Source organism: Anas platyrhynchos, chromosome 2 (assembly GCF_047663525.1).
Source record: "Anas platyrhynchos isolate ZD024472 breed Pekin duck chromosome 2, IASCAAS_PekinDuck_T2T, whole genome shotgun sequence".
Classification (NCBI taxonomy): domain Eukaryota; kingdom Metazoa; phylum Chordata; class Aves; order Anseriformes; family Anatidae; genus Anas; species Anas platyrhynchos.
Window position 1 is genome coordinate 141,144,446 of NC_092588.1, and position 19,399 is coordinate 141,163,844.

General features: G+C 41.8%; 1 protein-coding gene across 2 annotated transcripts in view; it reads left to right on the plus strand.

Annotated features, from left to right (window-relative positions):
* The first annotated feature begins 2,442 nt into the window (after positions 1-2,442).
* KIAA1217 (KIAA1217 ortholog) overlaps positions 2,443-19,399 on the plus strand; it is a 370,266-nt gene continuing 353,309 nt past the window's right edge. The window contains exons 1-2 of one of the 2 annotated variants that reach the window (XM_038174595.2): positions 2,443-2,768; positions 19,263-19,360. In XM_038174595.2, coding sequence (XP_038030523.2) covers positions 19,297-19,360 — 64 coding nt within the window. In that variant the 5' untranslated portion in view covers positions 2,443-2,768; positions 19,263-19,296. The remainder of the gene's footprint in view (positions 2,769-19,262; positions 19,361-19,399) is intronic. The other variant, XM_038174602.2, reaches the window with a different exon arrangement.

A 19,399-nucleotide genomic window follows, 5' to 3' on the forward strand; every position in this document is an offset into this window, starting at 1 on the left:
TTCTGGAAAAGAAGTGGTACAGATTTGGTCTCAGCTGGACTGAGATCATTTCAGCTGTCTTTGAATAAAGCCATCTGAAAAGTTTATAAATAGAAAAAGATTTTTTTTTTCCTGTGGTTTATGCCAGCAATATTGTTAATATTATAAAATCATTCAGTTTGGAAAAGACCTGTAAGATCATCTTGTTAACTGTAAAGAAGCACACTGCTGAGAAACTTACAGCCCAAGAGGCATCACAAGTAATGACAACAAGCAAGTCCTTACCATTACTTTAAGTGAACAATTCAAAGCTGGAAAAATGCAGTTAACAGATCATGAATTAAGCTACCACTACTGTAGCTGTTGTATTTTACACAAAGGCATGCAGTACATAAAGGTACATACTTTTATTTCTGGCACGTGTAGTCAAATACCGTCCAGCAATTCCTCTAACGAGTATCTTCAGTGGAGGGGCAATAATTTGCACTAATGCTTGGGAAACCCAATCTGAATTCATTAATTTTGCAATTTAGCAAGGAACGGGCAGCTTTTGCAAGAAAGAGCAGAACTCCATTGAAATAACCTGACTAAAGTTTGGCTTCAGGACACCAGCATGAAATTGTATCAAACAACTTTTGTTACTAGTGCTTAGCAGAACAAAGCCTCAATAAATTAATGCACCGTGACAACAAACACTCTTACTAAAAACACATTTTGTGCATTTGATTTTCATGACAGTGCTCAGTTCATCATTTGAGGCAATGCTTGGCATCACTGCAACTGTTGTACAGGCTGCTGAATCAGAGACACCGGCTCTGCATCCAGCACTGCTACAGGCCTTCTGCATGGTCTTGGGCAGATTATTTCACTTCTCTGGGCTTCTGTTTCCCCTGCTGTCCCTTGCATGTCTTATCTGTTTAGATCTGTAAATTTCCAAGACAGGAATTCTCACTCGATGTGTCTGGTGAGCAGAAAGCCCAACCGAGTCCTGGTTCATCTGCAGCCCCTGTGCACAGCTATAATACGAATAACAACACTCCCTCTTTCCATGGGCAGAGATGCAGAGTATCACACTTAGCAAAACCAAAGGCTTTGTAATAGGATCTCCCTCTAAAGCATCTGCTCTAAAATCTCAGAGAGATGGGCAAACTGCCAATTTGTTATTTATTTAGATTAGCAAGTATGAAGTTTGGAAGATCATACATTAATGATGTTCTGTTGCAGCTCTAGGTCATGTTGGAGTGGGATTATTGTACTCCATCACTTTTTTTTTTTTTTTTTTTTTTTTTTTTTTTTCTTCTATGCAGACAAAGTGATCTGCTTCAGGATAAAAGGTAAAGTTCACACTGACCACTTTCCCTGGTTGGGAACACAAGGTGTAAAAAAGCAGAAACAGAAACTGTGTTTCTAGCTGATTCCACCTTAAACATCACCTGTAACCTAAACCCACTCTCCTTTCAAAATAAACCCAGGCAATCTCATGCCAAGGTTTTTAAGTCTCAACGTTTCTCACTGTTACCTCTAAAATTTCTTATATAACCAAAATTTAAAAAGATGGCAGTTGTAGAAGAAATTACTGCAAGGTTGGGGAGCTCCTTGTGTGCCAGCCAGCATCACAAGTCATTTTTTAAGTGGAAAACAAGTGAGATGAATTTACTATGTTCTATTCATACACTTTTGGGGGGTCTGTTTTGAGACTCACAGTTATTTTCAAACACAGATGCAGTCGTATAAAGTTTCTGCCTCATCCTCACTTTCTAGATGGACTACACAGACAACTGCATCCAAGATCAGCTCCTTGTTTCAGGGCTCCCTGCGCGTTCAGATTCTCGCAGGAGATATTTTCCACAGCTCGATCCGAGCATAAAAGCCTCGGTTTCTCCGAGTGACGGTCCCACAGAAGAAAACAGCAGTTCCCTCGCTGTATGGGGATGTATTCCCGACAGACACCACCCGCCTTGACAGGGGGCAGCACGGCTCCAGGGGCCGGGGCAGGGTCGGGGGTCCCTTAGGGCACCCCCCCGCAGCAGGGATGCCAAGCCAACCACCTTCCTCCCGCTACACACGAAATAAAAAAGTGCTCCGCTGATGCAGCCATTAGGGTGCTTAATAAATATTTATAGCCCCTCACCGGGGAGGTGATTGGCAGCGCGGGGGCAATCCCAACCCAGCGGAGGCAGGCTGGGAGAGGAGCCCGGGGGTGCTGGGCACCCGGGGGCTCCGTCCTTCGCTCCTCCGGTCCTTCGGTCCTTCTCCCTTCCCTACAGCCCGGGGGCAGCCCCCGGCCGGGACGAGCGGCTCCCCCCGCGGGGCGGCGAGGGGAGGGCGCTGCCGCAGTGACTGCAGTCCCGGGGAGAGCTGCGGAGCCGCCCCGCCGCAGCCGGGCTGCCTGCAGGTGAACTGAAAGTCGGCGGGGGGAAGGGGAGGAAGAGGAGGAGGAGAAGAAGGAGGAGGAGGAGGAGGTGGAGGAGGAGGAGGAGGAAGCACGCAGCCCGCCCTGCAGCCGACAGCTCCGCGCCGCTCCGCGCAGCCTCCGCCTCTCCGCAGCCCGCCGCGGGAGCGAGGGGTACCCCGAGTTTGCCCCTCCTTGCCTTGGGGTGACCTTGGGCTGGCTGCCCCCCTTTCCACCCTCCCACCTGCCCGAGGCCGGCCGTGAACTTGGGGAGGGCGGAGGGGGCCCCCCGTGGTCTCCGGGGAGCCGTGGGGGGCTCCGGCAGCCCGGGCGGGGGGGTCCCGTAGCGCAGCATCCTTCGGCTGGCCCGGCTGCCCCGTGCGGAGGAAACTTACCGGTACGTCCCACTTGCGAAGTTGGTGCTTTGTGAGCGCGGAGTACCGCAAAAATGACTTTTTTTTTTTTTTCCCAAAAAAATATTTGCGGGAGGAGGGGTGTGTCGCGTGTATGGACTGATGTCGGAAGCTTTCCATCAGGGAATTGCTGCGCTCTTTGGAGGGGGGATACAGAAAATGATGTAAGAGAGTGAGATGTCGGTGGGAAGCTTTCCCTTTGAGCCCTAGGGGCAGAAATTAGCGTCCCCAAAAAAGCGTCCCCAAGCCCGGAGCCGCCGCTCTGCCCGCAAGTACAGAGGGGGGATGCTCAGGGGTGTTCGGCGTGTGGCTCTGCCCTCAGGTAGGATCTGCTCGCAGCCCAGGGCCAACTTTCTGCTGCTTCTGGAGTTAAAACTAGTGTTAACTTTAAGAATTTGGCTTCTCGGTGTTTGGCAAAGTTCAGCTGCTGCATGCAGTGCTGGTGGCTGCGGTGACGTAAGTTTCTCAGCATATTTAGACATCGTGTTTAGTGCTTCGTTTCGCGCGATGCTGTTGGAAAACAGTCGTTGCCGTTCACTTTCATTTTCCTTGGACTTTCTGTGACGTGATATTTTCAAAAGAGTTGTTTGGAGCTCTGCAGATGAGCAGTGCGTACCGCCTGGGGAAATCGCCAGCTGCTCTCGGGGTGCTCAGGAGGGCTGTGTGGACAGTAGCTGCTTCTTACAGTGACAGTGTGTTTAGGGCAAAATATTGCATAATATCAAACATTAAAACTCCCCGAGTTTACCTCTTAATAAGCTGACATTCTGCAAGTTTAAACTGAAAATGAAAACCATGTTTATTTATTTATTTTTCTTCTGACCTTGTGAACCGTGTGAAGCAAAGTGCAGTGAGGATGCAGTGCACAGGAGTCTGTATCACCTGTCTCTAAGAATTAAAATTGTATATAGTGACCGATCTAGAAGATCTCTGACTAAATATAACAACTCCCTTTTTATTTTTTATTTTTTTTCCCTTAGCTGTATGTTTACTGAGAAATTTAACCTAATCTCAAATTCCTACTGTAGGTTTTGATAACACCGTAAGTAACGCATGCAGGAAGTCCAATGCATGTTGTTGGTCCTGGTGTTACGTATATTGTGCAGGGTTAAGTGCTAACAGAGCACAACTCCTGCAGCCAGAGAACAGCTCTGACCCCATATTGTACAGACCCTGGGCTCTGACTGACGTACATAGGCCTGAAGACTTTACATAATGTCATAGTTCAGGCTTGTGGGTTTTGGGCAGCTTTTATCCACAGATCATTGCAAAATTGGAGGAGGTTGTCTAGTACTGAGAGCTTTTAATGCTACTGTGCCTGGAACTATATACAGAGGGGTTTTGTTTGTTTGTTTTCTGCTCCTGTGCTGCAGATGAATTATTCTAAAACTGTTTTGAAAATTTACTCTAGTTTAGACCGGCTGTGTTTTCTAAAGCATTCAATGTACAACAATAAAACTGCCATTGAAGAAAACTACTGCATTTAGTTACTTTTTTTTTTTTTTTTCCACATAACTCTTCCCCCCATCCCAGAAAGCATTGCTTCTGTATTCAGTCATCTTTTTCCTTTCCTGAAAACAGATAGATGCTCTGAATAGCTAACTGTTGTCTACCTATTTCTCTATTTGAAACAGCAATCTCCTGTTTATTGCTTTGTGATAAATTGCTGTGCTGTTAAGCTGTACGTGTAGCGTTTGGTTTAGACTACTGGAAGAGGTAGAAAAACTTTAGTTGCCTTTTTCTATTCCCTCCTTAGCCCCCCCAATTCCTAAGGAAGCCACTACTTCGGAACAGCAGAATTGTTTCTTGAGAGAGTACATTCATCTCTCTTTATTGAAGGTTACAGTTTGGCAGTGCTCAAGTGTGGACACTTGTGTAATTGCTTCTGTCCGGGCGGTGGTTTTGCTGGGGCAAGGATGACGTCTAGGCTGCTGATGGTAATAGTTTGGATTTTGTAAGGTTGCCCTTAATTGAACAGCTCTCTTGTGTTTGACATTTGCCATGACCTCCTGCTGTAAGCAAAAGGAGACTATTAATGATTTTGAAGTTCATCTTTCACTGAGTTGAAAATTAGGATGTTTAGTTCTAGTTCCTGTTCTAGCTCTCAGCCATGGCTGAATCTTCACTTTTTTTTTTTTTTTTTTTTTTTTGATATTCTATTGCATACCTATAAGACTTGACTTTTACATATGTATGGAAAAATTTAGCAATGTACTGAAAACCTAAGTGCTTACAGACTGTTTTATAGATACTGAAGTCTTAAAGATAAGACTTGCTTATTTTTACAATTGCTATCTGGATTAACCAGTGTTTGCAGAGGACTACTAAATGTTGTCACAAACAGGGAAGAAAGCAAGGAGGAGAAAATAGGCTATGGGTGGCAAACATGGCACTGAGAATGGACAGCACAGCAAAGCAAGAATCAGAGGACATGAACTGAAGGGGGAAGCTAATGAGGAAGTAAATGGGAAAGTGGGGTGGAAGTAATGCTGGCAGGCAGGGAGAGAGGAAAAAATGGGGACTTGTTCAGTTTGACTCATCACTTCTATCAAAGTGTGCTGAGTTAACAATTTGATGCAGAATGTGAGATTGTTTTTTCTTACCTTTTCTTATGCTGGTTGTCTGACTTTATTGTAGTAGTGTATAAGCTCAAGCCAGTAGAGAAGAATTGTGTTGCAAACCCAGCTTAGTTATCTCAGCCCAGTTCTGGTAATTGACTGATTCATTTTGTGCACTACCTCAGTCCTGGGCTCTTCTGCTAAAGTAGTCCATGTGGCTGGTTTGTCCTGGTATCTCTGCATGTTTGATCCCTGGCAATGATACAGAGCTTGTCGAATTGAGCTTTCAAAGAGCCATCGGTGGTAACTGCTTTCCCTCATAAATAGCCTGGCTGGAACACAAATTGCTGACCTGGTGGTGAAGGTTTACCCAGTCCATTACAAATATGTGGGTTTCTGGACCTCTTTCAAAACATCATTTTCCAGCAGGCATCATTGAATCTTTCATTCTTCAAAAAATAAATTGCTTTTGCTTGAATGTATTATACTGAGGTGCATAGGAGCATTCATGTGTCATACTAGACATCCAAATCCTTTGGAATGAAAAAGATGTGTTCACTACTCTTCCAGTGGAGACTCGCACAGATGCTTAACATTGTTTATCTGCAAGTCTACATAGCATTTAGTTTGTGATATGGATTCATTGAAGATGTATGGAACTTTGTATACATAGTTTATATGTGAGAAACTGCTCCTATTATGTTTTCTTGACAGCTGAATAGTAGGGTTTCTTCCATTTTTCACCTAACATAAGCTGGAATTGGCTATATTCTTGGATGCTTTGCTTCAGAATTCATTAAATAATGGAATGGTTGTTTTCAAAGCCAGCATGAAATGAATTTATTCCAAATGTATATAAAGATTCAAGGAAAATACTGAGATTTTCATTGCTAAGACTGAGGTATGCTGCCAGATCTTGGGGGTAGTAATGTTATTTGTGCCAGGATTGTGTGCAATGTCAGGAGGAGAAGCAGATTCCATGCTGTGGACAGAGTGGAATGGGACAGAGCAGTGTAAATGTTTGTGTGATGATAAAGGCTTGTTTTTTGAAGGGGATATTAAAATGATCTGTTATGCCTTTTACTGAAGCTTCTCCATTCTTCTAAAGGAAGAAACCCTCCTTTAAATTTCTGTTGAAAACTTTTTGGGAAATGCTTCACAGACCTATTGGAATATCTAGGAATTGCTTGATACACTTTGTGCAATTTAATGGTAGGTCTGTAAAATAAATAAATAAATAAATAAAATGTGGGCCCTGATTGTTTACCCCCTCCCCCCCCCCCAGACACTGTAGCTTTTGTATTTGTAACCTTATCGTTCCTTTCCTTGTATCTCTTCCTTCCTCCTGTAGTACTCCTAATCTTTTTACTCTAGGCCCCAAACTGCCCCATTTTTAAAGTGCAGACTTTTGCTTGCTTTTCATAGTATAGACTTAAATTGGTTTTCATCCATGCAGTGGAGAGAGGGATAGATGCAGGGGAGCCTATTACTCTTCTATGCTACTTCTTGGAGCTTGGAGAGACATAAAATGATTTCCTCTAGAAGCAGGGAGTTTGGCTGAGAGAGGTGTTGAGGTTGTAAGGGTCCTCTGGAGATCATCTGGTCAGATTTGCATCTGCTCCAGCAGGGCCACCCACAGCAGGCAGCCCAGGACCATGTCCAGGTGGCTTTTGAGTATCTCTGAACTTCTGGTGTTTTGCATGTTGTTATGATGCTATATGATCTCTGTGTTGCCCAGACTTCCACAGGTCAACATTTTTACTCTTCAGCTTGCCTAGCTGTTCCTTATCTCTCATCTTTCATTCAGTTTTCTTGATCTGTGTCCCCAAAGAGGGGTACGATGCTTCTTGTTCTCATGCTTATTTCTCTTTACAAGGACAGGGCAGGAAGCCCTTGCAGTGCCAGGTTGTATGGTGAGCAGTGTGAGATAACAAGGCTCTCCTCTTTGTAAAAGAGTAGCAAGAAAGAGCTGCAGCAAGCAGTTGTGGGTTCCAGGAGCTTGCACATGCAATCTGTTTTGTTGTTGTTGCTTTTTGGGATGTGATGCCGCAAGCAAATGAAGCATTGCTCTCTTAGTGTGCATTTGCCCTACTGAGTATAGGTTGCCTTAACTTTGGAGGAATGTAACTTAGTTTTGCCTGATTTAGGGGTTCTGGACAACACACATCTCAACATACATGTAGCCATTCTTCTCCCTTTCTCTGCAAGTTTAATGTTAGGGTAGTCCCAGATCACGCTTTTGTGTGCCCCCCCCCCCCCCTCTGTTCTCATGTCTGGATGTGCAGCTCACACAGAACTCTCTCTAGGTAGAATCCCAAGTCTCAGAGGAGACCTGATGGGGAATGAACAAAATAAGTATTTACTTATTTGCAATCTGTGATGTGTTCATAGAATTTTAGAAAACACTGCAGGTTGTAAAATTAGTTACTGCATGACTAACACTGCTATTTAATTCTGTACTTACCTTGAAATTCATTGAAACTATATTGCTTACATGAGAAGTCTTGCTGAGTAACTCAAGTATAACGTACAATGTAATATGCAGGATTGCTTATAATTAGGCATTTACTAATTGTTTTAGAATTGAAATGCATACTTTTTTTTTTTTTTTTTTTTTTTTTTTTTTACATAGGAAGGTTATTCAAAGTGAAATGTAGCAGTGTCATCTTTTTCTCATCATTGAAATACTATACGTTGATTTAAGAACTTGCACTAGCATATAAAATAAAAGAAGAAGTTATCCTGTTATCCTGAGGCAGCTTCTATGAGCTTGTTGGAGTTAGCATTGTGTTGCTTTTGGATATTGGGATGGCAATGGGAAAATAAAACTATGGGATTCTCTTGGGGCCACATAAAACAGACCATGCACTGTCAATACAGTTAAGATTGAGTAATGCTTTAGTAAAGATGAGTCCTTCCTTGGAAACTGCATTCTGTCTGGCAAGAGTCTAAATTCTGCAGTTAGGAAATATTTTTTATCCTTTATTGCTATGACTATATATGGATGTTGCTTGGAAATGTTTGCTGGAGAAAGTTTTTTGGAATTACCCATCTTCACTTTGAAATCCGTAAGGATGGATTATATATGTTTGTTACTTAGTCATGGGGTATGCAATTAAGACTCTGGCCGAATATTTACTATGCATCTGGTGAGGAAATGCTTTCTGCCGTAACTTTTATTCTAATGAACAGTGCTACAGTTTGTTGGAACAGGATTAGCCATTAATTGGAACATAGATGTATAAGAAGTATTAGCTCTTCAATCTAAAGAATGGCAATGTAGTTTTAGTAGGCTACTGCAGTATCAGCAAAACAAAATTGGAGGGGAGCGTGGAGTCACATATTATAAGCATGAATACAGGATTTTTGTACTTTGTCCAGTCACATTTCTAACAGTCTCATACGTGGTGATATAGTCATTATAAATACTTTAATTGGCTAAAAGCTTGCCAGCTTGCATTTGCCAACTCTGCTGAAATCCTGGCCAAACTTTTCAAGAGTAATCTGCAGTTGGCTGAGAACAGCGGATATAAATAGATGATATGGTGCTGAATTACAATTGATTATTGAAATTCAGCTAGTATGTAATAGATAGCCATAAAAAGGCATCATTGTTTCCCTAATATGGGGCTTGAAATGAATGCAGTCTTTTTTTATTTAGCAAAGTTAATGTTTATCACAAAATCATAAAATCTAGCCTATATTTTTGTGATTTTTTGCAAACAAAAATCTTTTTCTGTTCTTAATAAGAAAAGAGTTGTGGTCTATTATCTGGTTGGTTTCCAGTAGGAACAGTTTATTATTTTATTTGATGCTATGCAAAATCTGGATGAAAACAAAGTGTATTTTATATAAAAATTGCTTTGAAGCATTTTGCTTCAGAAATCATACTGGAGAACAACTGTATCCAGCTGATTCTCTTGCCATAATTGTTTGTATTACCTCCTCCCAGTAATAACGATTATTTGGAGCCAAATTGGAACTTAAAAAAAAAGGGGGGGGGGGGAGGGAGGGGTTAAACAAAATTAAAATACAAAGTCTTATCTGTGGAAAATAAAATACAAAGTCTTATCTGTGGAACCAGTTTTTACTAATCTGTACTTAATTTCATAACATTTTTTTCAGAGACTAAAATAACATGCCATGCTATCAGACCTTGATGTTGTGTATCGTAAGGGCTCATGAGATAAACCAGACTGGAAGGGACCTCAAGAGTCCCTATCACAACCTCCTGCTCACGTCAGGAGCAGTGAGGTCAGACCAGGTTGCTCAGGGCTTGATCTGGCTGGGTTCAGAAAATCTCCAAGGATGGTGCCCACACAGCCCCTCAGGGCAGCCTGTGCTGCTGTTTCACTCCACTCACAGTGGAAAAATCTTGCTGGGTTTCTCCAACCTGTGTGATTGTTTTGTACTTTTGTGTTTGATCTTGCCTTTGCTGTTTGTCACCTAACAGGAGGTTTTGCAATTTGATTTCAGGAGAAAATCCCTAACTTGGCTATTTCACTAAAGTGCTTGGGATGTCCCCTTTGTATGTAAGGGAAGTTCAGGGCCTCAGAGACAAGCTAAAATGCTGCTTTTTGGCACAGGAGGTGCAGCGTGGGGTTGTGTTTGATATCCCGTCTCCAGGGCACTGAGACACGTGGGGCAGTGCCAAGCAATGGGTGTGCAAGTCCAAAGTCTAGCATTTGCAAAGTGTTATGGGAGACTGAGACCAGGACTTGGTCCTGAAGCTTTGTCGCCTTGTGTTGTGCAGCTGGAAAAGCCAATATTTAGTTGCTGAATTACTTCTGCTCCTTTGAAACATGGGACCTGAGTACAAGCAGCTCAGGTCATTTTAGGTGAAAGACGAACAGGTTACATGGAAGCACTTTCAGCAGTGGTTCAAGTTACCTTGCATATGGCTGCCCTCAAACTAGGAGTTTGTCAATAGCAGGTGTCATGGGAGTGGTGATTCAGGGAATTACTACTCTTCAGCTCCTAGTTAGCACTGGTGGTTTGGACAGCACAATCTGTAGTGAAAATGTCTGCCATTTCCTCTCAGAAAGAGCAGTCAGGCATTGGAATGGGTTGCATAGGGAAGTGGTGGAGTCACTGTCCCTGGGGGTGTTCAAAGAAAGGTTGGACCTGGTGCTTAGGAACGTGGTTTGTGGGTGACATTGGTAGTAGGGGGATGGTTGGGCCAGATGATCTTGGAGGTCTTTTCCCACCTTAATGATTCTATGATTGTTTAGTTCACTTGGCTTGAAAGTGGGAAAGAGCAATTCCTCAGCTTAGGTGGATTTAAACCCATGTCTTCTGCACCCTCGTATCCTAGCTGCTAAGCTACTGAGGACTGTTTATGTGCCTGCTGTTGAAACTCTGAAGCAGGAGGAACAAACTTCAAAATTCAGGCTGGGAGGCAGAGAAACATAAAGCCATTTCTTAGTTTGATAGCATCAGGCTGAGGAGTATGTGTCACTCAACTCAAGTTTGGTCTCTGGATGCATGGTCTCTCTGGCTTTACCTGTGTTACTATGAAGTTTCTCACTGCTGCCATTTTTGCTAATGGTATTAACAATGAATACATTAGCTGTCAGCATGCTAATAAACATCATTAACTATCCTTGAGCAGGTAAATGAAACAGCTGTTGAAAAGCCAGGGGTTGCACGCTGTCTGAGCTCCTCGCTCAGCTCTAAGGGATGGAGCTCAGTGAAGGGAAATGCTAGGGCAAAAACTTGGAGGCAGATGAGTCAAGGTGTGAGATTCTTCCTTTAGATGTTTGTTTAGTGTTACCAGAGCACCAGCATGCACTGGAATTGTTTGTCTGCAGTTGCATTGTTTCAGTGGTCTAGCAACCCATGACAGCTTAATAGTTTCTCATGCTTTAGTTGATATTGTTGAAATTGCAAAATGGCATCTAAAAGCTTCCAAGGGATGCAGTGAAGAACATGATAATTCTATTTTAACTTTGTTTCAGCTTAAAAAGTCTCTCCCCTACATACAGGAAGTTTCTTTTGTGTCTACCTGACATGGTCGCTGTGCCATTCTTGGTTACTGGTAGGTGCAGATTACCCAGGAGTTAACTTCTTTATTATTTTTACTGATTTCAGGGTGCTGTCTTGTTTATGCTAAACCTTTAAAAAGCATATTTGCAACCAAGTGTCTCCATGGTTAGACATTAAGTTCCTGTTACTGTACTTCTGTAATTTCATAATGCTTGTAACCAGTTCTTTTATGGGATTCTCTTTACGGTCTCTGGCACAGAGCTGGTCTCTGGCTTGCACAATAGAGACCAGACCTCTGAATGCTTTATATCATTCACAATAAATTAGGCCATTCACTAGCATCCAGAGCAGCATCAAATTGTTTTAACTTTTTTTTCCTGCGAAAGAGCAAATCCTGCTCGCATTTGCGGGGGGATTTAGAAGAGAAGCGGCAGATGGAAAAGAAGCTGGGGCATGAGATGTGCGGCCCAGGGAGGAGTTCAGCATCTACTGCTCGAGATTTGTGCCTGAGGGATGCGAGTGGCTGAGGCTGCTGCTGCTGCTCCTCTGCAGCCACCGGAGGGAGCTCGGCGCTGGGGCGAGGTGGCTTGGGGGGTACCGGGAGGGGCCTTGGGGGGACCCGGGTGGCAGCCCCCTTCCCCTGCAGTTCCCCTTGCCCGCCTGCTCTTGGCTCAGGCTGCGCACAGAAGACAGGATTTGTCCTTTGCACAACATCTGTGGCTTAGCTCTTATTTGCGGCGCCTTGTTTCTCGGGGCGCTGGGATCAATGCTGTTTTATGCGTCCACCAGTTTGAAAGGTTACACGAGGCATTGTGAGGGCCAGAACAAGAGCCTCTTTCTTATGCCAGCATGTAGCAGATTTCTGGAGTCGCTGGCAACTTCTAATGAATGAGAAAATTTTTACTTTTTCTTACTAGCTTTATTTTTATGGTTGACATTTTAAAAATTCTGAACAAATATCTGTAAAGGGCACTGAGTAAGCTGAAGATTATTAAGTTACAAAGATACGAAGTAGAGTGGTGTAAATATTTAAAACACTAGTCTCATTTATCCTTTCCCTTCTCTAGTAGATTATGTCAGTCAGATGATCCTGAACGGAAGAAAGTTTTCATACACTGTTCCCCACCCCACCCCAGAAAAGGGAACCCCAGTTCTTGTGCTTGTATAACTTTTTGTTTTGCTTTCTTCTGCAAGAGAAGTTAATTTATGTTACTCCTTTATTCTGAAAAAATTTAAAGAAGAGCAGAGACATAAACTACGTGAGTTTATAGTAGCTTCATAGCTTATCCGATTGTTGAAAACAACACTTTTTTTGACCAGATTTTTGATTCCAAGGCACCCTAGATAAATGCAGATGCTCTTGTGCACAGAAGCTAATGTAGCACTTGTGCGTGAGTGTGACTTGATCATCTGCCTGCAGCATTGGGTCCCTCGGCTTACGCCTGAAAAGATGTCAAGTGTGCAGAGGTGTGCAAGGAACAGCATATGGATGCCTTCATGTATCCAAAAATCAAGTCCTTCTGCTCTACTCTTCCATTTGGAGGAATTCATTTCAAGCAGAAAGTATGCTCAGAGCTACTTCTGTTTCCAAAAGCACGCATCATTGCTGAAGAGACTTGGAAGGATTTCAGATCTGATTGTGCTTTTGCATTAAATAGATGACTTCTGGTGTTTCTGTTTCTCTGCCTTTTCTCTGCTGCTGCTATGTGTTTCTAGATTTCCCCACATCATTGCTGCTGTTTGTCCTAGGAAAAGCCCTCGAGTGGTTGCTTTCCTGCATGGGTGGGTTAAGGCACAAACTGCATCTCCTGTGGCACCATCTCAGCCTGTCTGGAGGATGGGAGGTGAAATGGGCTCTTCCCAGTTTACAGTGAGCTGTTTAGTTCAATTAGTTAAATTCTGCATACCTTAACATGGTGTGACTCCTCCCTCAGTGGAGTCCCCTTCTCCAGCCTGCCTCTGGTGTATGCAGTGGCAGACTTCAGTATCATTTGCCCCCTATGCAAGTTCTTGTGCTTCAGGGAAGTGGAGGGAAATAAGTATTATTATTATTATTAATTTTTGTCCTACTCATTGTGGTGGTGGGGATAAATCTTCTCTAGGTCCCAAATGTTAAAAGCCGGCAGCAGGCCCAAACTGAAATCCCATCCCATTGCTGGGAAGAGAAGGGCAGGAGGTGGTGGCCGGGGTGCGTAGGGGCTCGATGAGCATGCTGGGGCTCTGCCTCCCTCCTCCCTGCCATGATCCAACCTGTGCCTTCCCCGTTTCTACCTGGAGGATGGCATGCAGCCTTCTGTGAGCCTTCAACTGAGTCCTAAAACCATGTGTGAACTGATCGGATAAGAGAGTGAAAAGCAAAACATGAAAAAGCATCTCTGAGCCAAAGAAGAGCAGGGTGGCTCATGACTTCTGAAGTGCATGAAGAAGCTTTAACACTTAGAATGTAATTTAATTTGATAATTTATTTATTTTATCATTGTTTTTCTGACTTGTGTTAGAAAAGCAACATGATGTGAGGAACATGATGTTCCTTTTTTTGAACATGATTCAGAAATCTGTCAATATTTTCAATGAAGAAATCCCAATAGGTCTAAAATAAGTATATTTCTATTATCCTTTGTTTTCTTGATATATCAACAAGCCAGCATCTCAGGCACACTTTAGTTTCCTGATTTTCCTATTTGAAATGAAACTTGTGTCTCTAATGCATATAGTTGTTGACCACATCAAGAAGTTCTATGATCTAAGAACCGATGAGGTTGTTAGGATCTCTGTTTCCTACCAAAGGTGTGTTAGTTGGGTAGGAGAAGCAGTATTAAAAATAGCTTGATAAATATTCAAGAGGAAAAGTTTCTGGATTCCGTATGAACTTGAAGGCGAATATTTTAGATGGGAATCAAATACACAGTGAGAGTAATAAAAATACTTGTATTATAAATTGAAAATGTGGCAATGTGTATTTTCCATATGAATAGTTTAATTTAAAAAATGACAGTGGAGATTCAGAATACAGAATTTAACTCAGTCTTACTGTGAGGCTTATTGTCTTTGTAGTCTTGAAGCTCCAGCACAAGGAGCCATATAATATGAGAATTTTACTTGTTGAAGAAATATTTTTCTCTAATGGAGAAATCTTCAAATATGAATCATGTATTCAGTGAATGTCCCAAACCATTAGAACATGAAAAGGATCTAAATTGATATTCTGAGAAACAGTAGCCTTCCAGATCAAACTCCTTTTTCATAGGTAAAGACATAAATTATGATTTTTTTTTAATACTCAGGATTTGTGATAATCAGTGTTCATCACATAGAAGGATGTATGCACAGTGTCAATTAATAATGCACATCTGCGATTGTCACCTGTAGTTTCACTTTAAATGTTAGGAGAGTTGTCATTTAGCCAGCCTGGGATTAAATTAAATCTATGAAATAATTAAAAAAAAAAAAAATGCTAGAAGAACTGCAGACTGCAGATACGGTTGGGAGCACAACATTCTACTGCGATGTAGTATATGGGAAAGCTGGGCTACTTCAGTAAATGCCCTTGAATCTTTATGTGCTATTATGTTCCTTGAAAACTTACAAGGAATGCAAGTGAAGTGTGACACAGAGTTTTGCATGAGGGCTTCACCAGAAGAACTTTCAAAGCCAGCAGAAGCATTCAGAACCACCGGGGGGTGGTGCTTGGGTTGTAGCCAAGGTGGTTTTTTTTTTTGTTGTTGTTGTTGTTGTTGTTGTTGTTATTCAGAACCACTTATTTAAAATACTGCTTGGTAAGAAAGTCTCCAAATCAGGGCAATAAATGTTGGTGGCCATCCTCATAATCCCTCAATCTGACATTTTATTATTACACTTTTTCCTTTAATTTCAGAAGTGCTGTCTCAGCCAAGAAAGGAGTCTGTGATAGTTTATAAACAGAACATATATATATGTATGTGTATATGTACTCATCTCTCTATGTGTATATATGGAACTATATGATTACATACATATTTGTATTATAATACAAAGTGAAATCATGTTGACCATTATCTACGATTTTATTTTGGATTAAGAGTATTATTTGCTTGAAGAGCATGGCTGTCAAATGTAAAGAACAAATATTTTGAAGGATCAGCAACTTTTTTAGGAACTAGGTTAACCATAGTGAGGCTCCAAATGAATTAAACCAATTGTTCAATCTGAGTCAGTTTCCTCATATAGCTCCCCTCGAGAGCTTGTGGCCTGCAGCACCTTCCCAGCCCCAAATTAACCTTTTTTCCCTTGTTGCGGGAAGCACGGGATCTTGGTGAAGTCACCTGGGAGGAAGTCAAGGTCCCAAAAGTCACCTTGCTGAAGGTTGTGTGCTGCTCGACCTCCCGACACCTGAGGCTGCAGGCTCCTGTGCAAATCCCACAGCAGGAAGGCAAATAGATGATTCACCTCATGCAATGTACTGCTTTAAAGTTGAAACTGAGTTCATGTTTATTCCTTTCAATGTTTCATATTTAAAAATGAAGAGTAATCATCTGTAGTGGCACGCTAAATAAACTGCTTTTTTTCCTCTTCAGAAATGCTTTTCCCCTGGAGTATGCAGTGGCAATAGGGGTAAAAAGCAAGCACTGTGGTTGTGTTCAGAGAATATGATTTCTTTCCTGGCCTTGCTCTTTCAATGAACTTTTATCTTTCTAAAATGAATATTTTACGATTAAGAACACTCGGTCACATCTGGTACTTCTCGAAAATGCATGCTTTTCCAAGAATAGCATGCAAACATGAAATCAGAATCATAAGCAGATGTTTGCTAATATGGCCATAGATAACCTTTCAGCTTCATGCTTAATTTTCATAAATAACCATCTGTAAAGAATGCAGATTAATGGAGAACAGAGATAATCTCTGTCAGTGTTAATATGGTAACTTTACTGTATTGCTGATATTGCACTTGTTACTATAAAATAGCATTTCCTTATTGTATAAAATTGTCAGTTGTTATTTTCAGAAAAGTGACACTTCCTTCCTTCCTTTTCTTCCATTTTGTCATAACATTTTCAGGTTGTAAGAAAAAGAAACTTTTTTTTTTTTTTTTTTTTTTTTTTTTTTTTGTTAGGACACAAGGTGAATACCTGGTCAACAAGACTGCTAATTACGACTTAATTCATTAATAAATATTATTGTCCCTTCCCTAAGTTGATTAGTCAGGATGCAGAGGAATAGGGCAAATCCCTCACTTTTCTCCTCCTTTGCCTTTGTATATTCAGTGAGTTTGGTGTGGCTCTTGCAATAGGGCTGGTGTAAGTGGGGTATTGGTTCACTTGACTGCTGGCCTCGACTAAGCTTATTTATGATAACCTTAAAAAACAAACAAACAAAACCCTCCCAAACCTACAACATCCATTTATAAGGCAGGCCAGTATCTCTTGCTTCTATTCTTTCATTGTTCCCCCTATAAACTATATTTGGGTTTGGGCTGCTCAGCATACAGACCCAGGTGACAAAGGTTTTTCTTTGCTGAAACGTCTGCCCATTGCTGCCGGGCTGAGAGAGGAAGGCCTGTGCTGTGCTGTGCTCTGCATGAGCCCTTACTGACGTGTCCTTGCCATGTGAAACCTTAAGCACTGGCACAACATCATCAGATGCTGTCATGGGGAAGGCATGATATGGGACATTGTTGGAAGTGTCCCTGAATAGCTGTATTTTCTGTATGCTTCAAGTGTGAGGTGACTGCTGTCTGCTTTCTGCTGCAGTACCCGCTATGCCCAGGCTTTGGTGCGGTTATTGGACGTGGTTTGGGAGTTCAGAATGGGGGTAAAAACAGGAGTTAGAGATGAGTTTGGAAGGGGATGTGAGTTAGCAAATGTGCTTGTCCAAGGGAGGAGCCTTGCAGAGGAGAGACCTTAACTGCATTGGGTAGCTGGATCCTGTTCTCCAGAAGCTGTGCTCACTGGGGGAGCTGCATGGCTTAGCAGGGCTGCTTGAGCTGGGCAGGTGGAGAGGAGAAAGATGGGCTAAGCACCAAAACAAGTTCAAGCAATAAAATAACAAACCCATAGGAAGTATTTAGTTAGTTAGTTTAGAAACTTCCAGGCATGTCACTTGGTGAAAATATTGACATTCCTCAGAAACAGAAATGTGTGTGGGCAGAAAAACTATATCTCAACATCCAAATTTGTAGATGATATAGAAACTGTTTGGAAAAATAGTACAGCACTGAGAATTCATTAGAGCTTTGCTCGCATTATAGTTGAAATACCTTCAAAGAGAAGCTAACAATTAAAAGAATTTCAGCAGCAGAATAGCCTTGCAGGCATTAGGAGAGGGGTGGGTAGAGGTTTACGTGTTAATAAAATATCCCAGCTAGGATATTATTTTACATCCCCTGTTCTTTAGTTAGATCCCTTGGTAATTTACAAATGGAGAATAAATTTACAATTATAGCTGATTAGATATTATGAGTTCTCAACAAAGCATGTTTATGTTCTGTATGCAATTATTACAGAGTTGCTGGGCACAATTCTGTGGTTGAATTCGAGTTATCTTTTGTGTTCAAGCAATTCAGCCTCTTCTGTTTTGTATGAGAAGAACACAGATCATTCTTCAAACTGGAGTAATCTTTGGGTAAAGAATATTCTGTATGATTTTTATTATTATTATTATTTTATTTTTTATCAGTAATCTCTCTGAAACTTGCAGTGGAAAATTAACCTAATTTCTTCAAGTACAGCAAAGGATTTTGATTTTGTCAGTTGTGATTGTATGGACTGCATTCATGTTTAAATAAGCAATGTTGTCATTCTCAATTTGGAAGAAATAAAACCAGCAATCTCTCTGGCTGCTATTTCTGACCCGTGTGCATTCAAGGACATTAGCCCTGTGAGTTCTAGATGTGAGCCTGTGGTTTTGGTTAATGGATTGTCTGGGCTTGTTCTGAGCAATGCCACTTGTGTGTCCTGGCATGGGTGTCTGGCAATGCTGATACATCCTCCCATTGCTGCTCCATCTTGCTGGGAAATGGAAGCAAGGAGGCTCTGGGCTTCTGCCTTTTGCTTTCTCTTTGGATAGTTGGAGTCTCGCTAATGCAGCCAGTGGTTTTCAGATGTGGCCAGCTCAGAACTGGTGATTCCCCACTGCTAAACAGTGTTCTTAAAAAAAATGTTTTTGTTTTGAAGTTTTGAGAGAAAATACACTGTGATTATCAACCTGCAAAACTTTGTGAATATGGCCTATGGGAAATGTCACTTAAACCATTGTCAGATGTGAGTTAAAGGGCAAATTGCATAGTTATAACTGAGACTTTGGTAGATTCAGATTATTTGGTGCACTCTTGAAAATGCTTGTTTTTTCAAGGTACCATCACCATGAACCTAACTTGCATTAACTACATAATTAATTGTTCAACTCATACTGTTACCAACATTTTCAGTCATTAGGCAGTATTCATTTTGGCCTTTTGCTTTTAGATATAATGTCTTATTTGAAATGGCTAGAAGTAACTTGCAAATGGATGAATCTTGGAAATAGATTTTGGTAAAGCAAAGCTGAAAAATACTACTGCAAATGACAAAAGTTCACTGTTTCTTCAGGCATATGTTAACTCAGCCTTGTGGCCAAACACTGAAGGACAGCTGATGCTATAAAAGTCTGACCGTCTGTTTGCTAACAGCTGTTGCAGGACACCATTACGGGGTTAGAAATGTTTGGTTTTGAGACTCTTGTGATGTTTTCTGGTGTGTGTAGCTGCTAAATTACTTATACGTCCAGTTTTAATTGCATTTTAACAAACAATTTTTTGGTTAGTCAACCTTGATGATATGTTGCGTGCAGCATTTAAAGCTGAGGCAATGCTGCAGCTGCCTGGAAGGATGCATCTGCTGGTTTCGAAAGGGGCTTTGGCACTTTGGCTCTCAAATCCTTTTTCTTTTTTTTTCTTTTTTTTTTTTTTCCCTGTTTTAGGTTTTCTGAAGCCACAGTGCTGCGATGCCCCGGCATGCCCCATGGCAGAGATCCCCGGCCGCCCCGCTGGAGCATGGCGCTCCCTTGTAGGGAGCTGGGTAAGTGTGACACCTTGTCCTTGGTATGGACATGTCTCT